This window comes from Oncorhynchus masou, chromosome 16 (genome assembly GCF_036934945.1).
Source record: "Oncorhynchus masou masou isolate Uvic2021 chromosome 16, UVic_Omas_1.1, whole genome shotgun sequence".
Lineage (NCBI taxonomy): Eukaryota > Metazoa > Chordata > Actinopteri > Salmoniformes > Salmonidae > Oncorhynchus > Oncorhynchus masou.
The window spans coordinates 38,978,159-38,986,396 of record NC_088227.1 but is presented as its reverse complement, the minus strand read 5'-3'; the positions used below and the strand labels follow the sequence as shown (position 1 = coordinate 38,986,396).

The following is an 8,238-nucleotide window of genomic DNA, read 5'->3' as shown; positions in this document are numbered from 1 at the left end:
TAGTAGTAGACTGGATATAGTAGTAGACTGGTTATAGTAGTAGACTGGTTATAGTAGTAGACTGGTTATAGTAGTAGACTGGATATAGTAGTAGACTGGTTATAGTAGTATAGTAGAATGGATATAGTAGTAGACTGGTTATAGTAGTAGACTGGATATAGTAGTAGACTGGTTATAGTAGTAGACTGGATATAGTAGTAGACTGGTTATAGTAGTAGACTGGATATAGTAGTACACTAGACTGGCTATAGTAGTAGACTGGATATAGTAGTAGACTGGTTATAGTAGTAGACTGGTTATAGTAGTAGACTGGATATAGTAGTAGACTGGTTATAGTAGTAGACTGGATATAGTAGTAGACTGGTTATAGTAGTAGACTGGTTATAGTAGTACAGTAGAATGGATATAGTAGTAGACTGGATATAGTAGCAGACTGGTTATAGTAGCAGACTGGTTATAGTAGTAGACTGGATATAGTAGTAGACTGGATATAGTAGCAGACTGGTTATAGTAGTAGACTGGATATAGTAGTACACTAGACTGGCTATAGTAGTAGACTGGATATAGTAGTAGACTGGTTATAGTAGTAGACTGGTTATAGTAGTAGACTGGATATAGTAGTAGACTGGATATAGTAGCAGACTGGTTATAGTAGTAGACTGGATATAGTAGTAGACTGGATATAGTAGTAGACTGGTTATAGTAGTAGACTGGTTATAGTAGTAGACTGGATATAGTAGTAGACTGGATATAGTAGCAGACTGGTTATAGTAGTAGACTGGATATAGTAGTAGACTGGATATAGTAGTAGACTGGATATAGTAGCAGACTGGTTATAGTAGTAGACTGGTTATAGTAGTAGACTGGATATAGTAGTAGACTGGATATAGTAGCAGACTGGTTATAGTAGTAGACTGGATATAGTAGTAGACTGGTTATAGTAGTAGACTGGATATAGTAGTACACTAGACTGGCTATAGTAGTAGACTGGTTATAGTTGTAGACTGGATATAGTAGTACACTAGACTGGAAATAGTAGTAGTCTGGCTATATTAGTAGACTGGCTATAGTAGTAGACTGGTTATAGTAGTAGACTGGATATAGTAGTAGACTGGATATAGTAGTAGACTGGTTATAGTAGTAGACTGGTTATAGTAGTAGACTGGTTATAGTAGTAGACTGGATATAGTAGTACAGTAGACTGGTTATAGTAGCAGACTGGATATAGTAGCAGACTGGTTATAGTAGTAGACTGGTTATAGTAGTAGACTGGTTATAGTAGTAGACTGGTTATAGTAGTACAGTAAACTGGATATAGTAGTAGACTGGATATAGTAGTAGACTGGCTATAGTAGTAGACTGGTTAAAGTAGCAGACTGGCTAGTTACAGACATGATACAGTAGCAGACTAGTAGACTGGATATAGTAGTAGACTGGTTAAAGTAGCAGACTGGCTATAGCAGTAGACTGGTTATAGTAGTAGAATGGATATAGTAGTACAGTAGAATGGATATAGTAGTAGACTGGATATAGTAGTAGACTGGTTATAGTAGTACAGTAGACTGGATATAGTAGTAGACTGGTTATAGAAGTACAGTAGACTGGATATAGTAGTAGACTGGTTATAGTAGTAGACTGGCTATAGTAGTAGACTGGATATAATAGTAGACTGGATATAGTAGTAGACTGGCTATAGTAGTAGACTGGTTATAGTAGTAGACTGGCTATAGTAGTAGACTGGCTATAGTAGTAGACTGGATATAGTAGTAGACTGGTTATAGTAGTACAGTAGACTGGATATAGTAGTAGACTGGATATAGTAGTACAGTAGACTGGATATAGTAGTAGACTGGTTATAGTAGTAGACTGGTTATAGTAGTAGACTGGTTATTGTAGAAGACTGGCTATAGTAGTACAGTAGACTGGATATAGTAGTAGACTGGTTATAATAGAAGACTGGATATAGTAGTAGACTGGTTATAGTAGTAGAATGGATATAGTAGTACAGTAGAATGGATATAGTAGTAGACTGGATATAGTAGTAGACTGGTTATAGTAGTACAGTAGACTGGATATAGTAGTAGACTGGTTATAGTAGTATAGTAGAATGGATATAGTAGTAGACTGGTTATAGTAGTACAGTAGACTGGATATAGTAGTAGACTGGTTATAGTAGTATAGTAGAATGGATATAGTAGTAGACTGGTTATAGTAGTACAGTAGAATGGATATAGTAGTAGACTGGATATAGTAGTAGACTGGATATAGTAGCAGACTGGTTATAGTAGTAGACTGGTTATAGTAGTAGACTGGATATAGTAGTAGACTGGTTATAGTAGTAGACTGGATATAGTAGTACACTAGACTGGCTATAGTAGTAGACTGGTTATAGTTGTAGACTGGATATAGTAGTACACTAGACTGGAAATAGTAGTAGTCTGGCTATATTAGTAGACTGGCTATAGTAGTAGACTGGTTATAGTAGTAGACTGGATATAGTAGTAGACTGGATATAGTAGTAGACTGGTTATAGTAGTACAGTAAACTGGATATAGTAGTAGACTGGATATAGTAGTAGACTGGTTATAGTAGTACAGTAAACTGGATATAGTAGTAGACTGGATATAGTAGTAGACTGGCTATAGTAGTAGACTGGTTATAGTAGCAGACTGGCTATTGCAGTAGACTGGATATAGTAGTAGACTGGTTATAGTAGTAGACTGGTTATAGTAGTAGACTGGTTATAGTAGTAGACTGGCTATAGTAGTAGACTGGCTATAGTAGTAGACTGGCTATAGTAGTAGACTGGTTATAGTAGCAGACTGGCTATAGTAGTAGACTGGATATAGCAGTAGACTGGCTATAGTAGTAGACTGGCTATAGTAGTAGACTGGATATAGTAGTAGACTGGTTATAGTAGTACAGTAGACTGGTTATAGTAGTAGACTGGCTATAGTAGCAGACTGGATATAGTAGTAGACTGGTTATAGAAGTACAGTAGACTGGATATAGTAGTAGACTGGTTATAGTAGTAGACTGGTTATAGTAGTAGACTGGTTATTGTAGTAGACTGGTTATAGTAGTACAGTAGACTGGATATAGTAGTAGACTGGATATAGTAGTATAGTAGAATGGATATAGTAGTAGACTGGTTATAGTAGTACAGTAGAATGGATATAGTAGTAGACTGGTTATAGTTGTAGACTGGATATAGTAGTACAGTAGACTGGATATAGTAGTAGACTGGTTATAGTAGTACAGTAGACTGGATATAGTAGTAGACTGGTTATAGTAGTACAGTAGACTGGATATAGTAGTAGACTGGTTATAGTAGTACAGTACACTGGTTATAGTAGCAGACTGGATATAGTAGTAGACTGGATATAGTAGTACAGTAGACTGGTTATAGTAGTAGACTGGATATAGTAGTAGACTGGATATAGTAGTACACTAGACTGGTTATAGTAGTAGACTGGATATAGTAGTACACTAGACTGGAAATAGTAGTAGACTGGATATAGTAGTACAGTAGACTGGTTATAGTGGTAGACTGGATATAGTAGTAGACTGGTTATAGTAGTACAGTAGACTGGATATAGTAGAACAGTAGACTGGATAGAGTAGTAGACTGGATATAGTAGAACAGTAGACTGGATATAGTAGTAGACTGGCAATAGTAGCAGACTGGATATAGTAGTAGACTGGATATAGTAGTAGACTGGTTATAGTAGTACAGTAGACTGGATATAGTAGTAGACTGGATATAGTAGTAGACTGGATATAGTAGTAGACTGGATATAGTAGCAGACTGGATATAGTAGTAGACTGGTTATAGTAGTAGTCTGGCTATAGTAGTAGACTGGATATAGTAGTACAGTAGACTGGATATAGTAGTAGACTGGATATAGTAGTAGACTGGTTATAGTAGTAGTCTGGATATAGTAGAACAGTAGACTGGATATAGTAGAACAGTAGACTGGATATAGTAGTAGACTGGATATAGTAGAAAAGTAGACTGGATATAGTAGTAGACTGGCTATAGTAGTAGACTGGATATAGTAGTAGACTGGTTATAGTAGTACAGTAAACTGGATATAGTAGTAGACTGGCTATAGTAGTAGACTGGCTATAGTCGTAGACTGGATATAGTAGTATAATGGATATAGTAGTAGACTGGTTATAGTAGCAGACTGGTTATAGTAGCAGACTGGATGTAGTAGTAGACTGGCTATAGTAGTAGACTGGTTATAGTAGTAGACTGTCTATAGTAGTAGATTGGCTATAGTAGTAGACTGGTTATAGTAGTAGACTGGCTATAGTAGTAGACTTGCTATAGTAGTAGACTTGCTATAGTAGTAGACTCGCTATAGTAGCAGACTGGCTAAAGTTGCAGACTGGCTATAGTAGACTGGGGGACACCAACCTTGATCTTGACAAACTCAAACTGGAAGAGGTTGGTGCTGGTGGGACGCACAAACACAGCAGGGAACAGCTTAGTGTTGGGCTCCACCTAAACACAAGAATATACACCCAATCATTACCTCAAGAACAACATCAACAGCCTATAGACACACAACAATAAATATCACATCATTACAATATATCAACCACCTAGACATACAGGACATAAGGACAACAAGTCAACCACCTGCTTCGAGTCAATCACACATCATCAACTCTAAAGGTATGGTTACTAAATTGAGTTGCACTCGATACACTTGATATGACTTCAGGACCATGCTCACCATCTGTTCACCATCCAGAACACATACTCAACAACACTTCAGGGGATTGATGCTAGTGTTATTTTCACCTTTGAGTTCTAGAACCCTCTAAATTGTCAAGTTGGAACACACAGCATTCTAAGTATGATTTCATCTATATGGTAAACATGTGTCTGGGTCTGTCCCGATTGGAACCCTATTCCCTATATAGTGCACTTCTTTCGACCATGGCCCGCAGGGCTCATTTGGGACACACTTTTGTATTTTAAGAGATGTTTCTTGATACCCTGCAGATAATTGCACAGCCGTCACAACTCATCTTCCTCTGGTGGTCGGCGTTGGGGGAAGGACAGACACAGTTCTCACTCTAAGTAAATAAATCTGCTGGGGGGGGGCGAGTAAAAGATCATTGACGTCTGGGCCATCTTGGTTTGCATTCAGACAGCCGACTGATTAGTTTGGTTTTTTAAACTGCCCCTCTGATGCCTATCTGACCATCACACAGTGTATCAATGCCAGCCATCAGCAGAGACTCACTGTGTCCCAAATGCCAACCTATTCCCAATACCAGAGCCTGGTCAAAAGTAGTGCACTATATAGGGAATAGGGGGCCATTAGGGACACAACCAGAGTCTTGGACAGCAGGGGGCCAGGCCATGAATCAGACAGTGTATCAATGCCAGGCAGCCATCAGACAACAGACAGAAAATGATATATATATATATATATATATATATATATATACAGTATATATGGAGAGAAAAATAGTAAGAGATAGAAAGAAACAGGCAATTACGCCCCAAAATTGAAAAGAAATAAAGATTTTGAAATGAAAAAGGACAATAAGAAAAGCTAAAATTTATTGGGAAAATCCCTTTTGTGCCAAATTAGCTGCAGAATATTTTGTCTCCAAACTTTTGGCCACGACTGTATTGTCCTGTTAATAGTTATTACTCATTGAATATTATCATTTTATTATCTATCTGCGTCATCATTGATTTGATGTGTCTATATGTTTGCGTAAACTATGTGAAATGGCTGGCGAGTTAGTGGTGTGCGCCAGTGGCATTTCAATTGGTGACGTCACTCTCTCTCAGACCTTGAAGTAGAGGTTTCCATTTCTCTGCATTTGCCACGGCTTTTGTGGTGCAATAATAACAATGCTTCTAAGGGTGACTGTTGCAGACGTGTTCAGAGGGTGGTTCAAGCCTCGGTTAGGGCAGGAAGAGGGACAGAAGAACGCTGTTACATTTGCTCTGGCAACACCTTCAATGCCAATAAATCCACTTGAATAGAGAGAGAGAGAGAGAGAGAGACAAAGGAAAGAGAGTCTGGTGGCTGGAACCTGTGATGTAGTGAGTGAAGATTAAAGCTTCTCATCAGAGTAAAGGCCTACTTTATTTCCTTAGAGAGGGACAATTATTCTATCCTTTAATAGCCAATTCACTTCACAGTCACGAGGAAGAAGAGGAGGTCCCTGGGCTGGGACTCTACTTTGTACTCCACACAATTGGGTTATCAGCTAACGTGAATCCAATGTGAGAACTAAACCGTTAAGTCCTGACTACATGGAATTCCAGACAAAAACTGAGAATCGGAGTTGCATATGTGCCTACTGTGTAATGTGTATGGTGAATGCAGTAGGCCTACCTACTGTACTGTAATCTATATGGTGAATGCAGTAGGCCTACCTACTGTACTGTAGTCTATATGGTGAATGCAGTAGGCCTACCTACTGTACTGTAATCTATATGGTGAATGCAGTAGGCCTACCTACTGTACTGTAGTCTATATGGTGAATGCAGTAGGCCTACCTACTGTACTGTAATCTATATGGTGAATGCAGTAGGCCTACCTACTCTATTGTAATCTATATGGTGAATGCAGTAGGCCTACCTACTGTACTGTAATCTATATGGTGAATGCAGTAGGCCTACCTACTCTACTGTAATCTATATGGTGAATGCAGTAGGCCTACCTACTGTACTGTAGTCTATATGGTGAATGCAGTAGGCCTACCTACTGTACTGTAATCTATATGGTGAATGCAGTAGGCCTACCTACTGTACTGTAATCTATATGGTGAATGCAGTAGGCCTACCTACTGTACTGTAGTCTATATGGTGAATGCAGTAGGCCTACCTACTGTACTGTAGTCTATATGGTGAATGCAGTAGGCCTACCTACTGTACTGTAATCTATATGGTGAATGCAGTAGGCCTACCTACTGTACTGTAATCTATATGGTGAATGCAGTAGGCCTACCTACTGTAATGTAGTCTATATGGTGAATGCAGTAGGCCTACCTACTGTACTGTAATCTATATGGTGAATGCAGTAGGCCTACCTACTCTACTGTAATCTATATGGTGAATGCAGTAGGCCTACCTACTGTACTGTAATCTATATGGTGAATGCAGTAGGCCTACCTACTCTACTGTAATCTATATGGTGAATGCAGTAGGCCTACCTACTGTACTGTAATTTATATGGTGAATGCAGTAGGCCTACCTACTCTACTGTAATCTATATGGTGAATGCAGTAGCATTACTTACTGTACTGTAGTCTATATGGAGAATACAGTGGGTCTACCTACTGTACTGTAATCTATATGGTGAATGCAGTAGGTCTACCTACTCTACTGTAATCTATATGGTGAATGCAGTATGTCTACCTACTGTACTGTAATCTATATGGTGAATGCAGTAGCATTACTTACTGTACTGTAGTCTATATGGAGAATACAGTGGGTCTACCTACTGTACTGTAATCTATATGGTGAATGCAGTAGGTCTACCTACTCTACTGTAATCTATATGGTGAATGCAGTAGCATTACTTACTGTACTGTAGTCTATATGGAGAATACAGTAGGCCTACCTACTGTACTGTAATCTATATGGAGAATGCAGTAGCATTACTTACTGTACTGTAGTCTATATGGAGAATACAGTGGGTCTACCTACTGTACTGTAATCTATATGGTGAATGCAGTATGTCTACCTACTGTACTGTAATCTATATGGTGAATGCAGTAGGTCTACCTACTCTACTGTAATCTATATGGTGAACGCAGTAGGCCTACCTACTCTACTGTAATCTATATGGTGAATACAGTAGGTCTACCTACTCTACTGTAATCTATATGGTGAATGCAGTACGCCTACCTACTCTACTGTAATCTATATGGTGAATGCAGTAGCATTACTTACTGTACTGTAGTCTATATGGAGAATGCAGTGGGTCTACCTACTGTACTGTAATCTATATGGTGAATGCAGTAGGTCTACCTAATCTACTGTAATCTATATGGTGAATGCAGTAGGCCTACCTACTCTACTGTAATCTATATGGTGAATGCAGTAGCATTACTTACTGTACTGTAGTATATATGGAGAATACAGTGGGTCTACCTACTGTACTGTAATCTATATGGTGAATGCAGTAGATCTACCTACTCTACTGTAATCTATATGGTGAATGCAGTAGGCCTACCTACTCTACTGTAATCTAT

General features: G+C 38.6%; 1 protein-coding gene across 1 annotated transcript in view; it reads right to left on the bottom strand.

Moving 5' to 3' along the window:
• Window positions 1-8,238, bottom strand: part of LOC135557935 (ryanodine receptor 3-like) — a 259,087-nt gene that overhangs the window by 130,991 nt on the left and 119,858 nt on the right. The window contains exon 35 of the mRNA XM_064991658.1: window positions 4,424-4,510. Within this exon, the coding sequence (XP_064847730.1) occupies window positions 4,424-4,510 (87 nt within the window). The remainder of the gene's footprint in view (window positions 1-4,423; window positions 4,511-8,238) is intronic.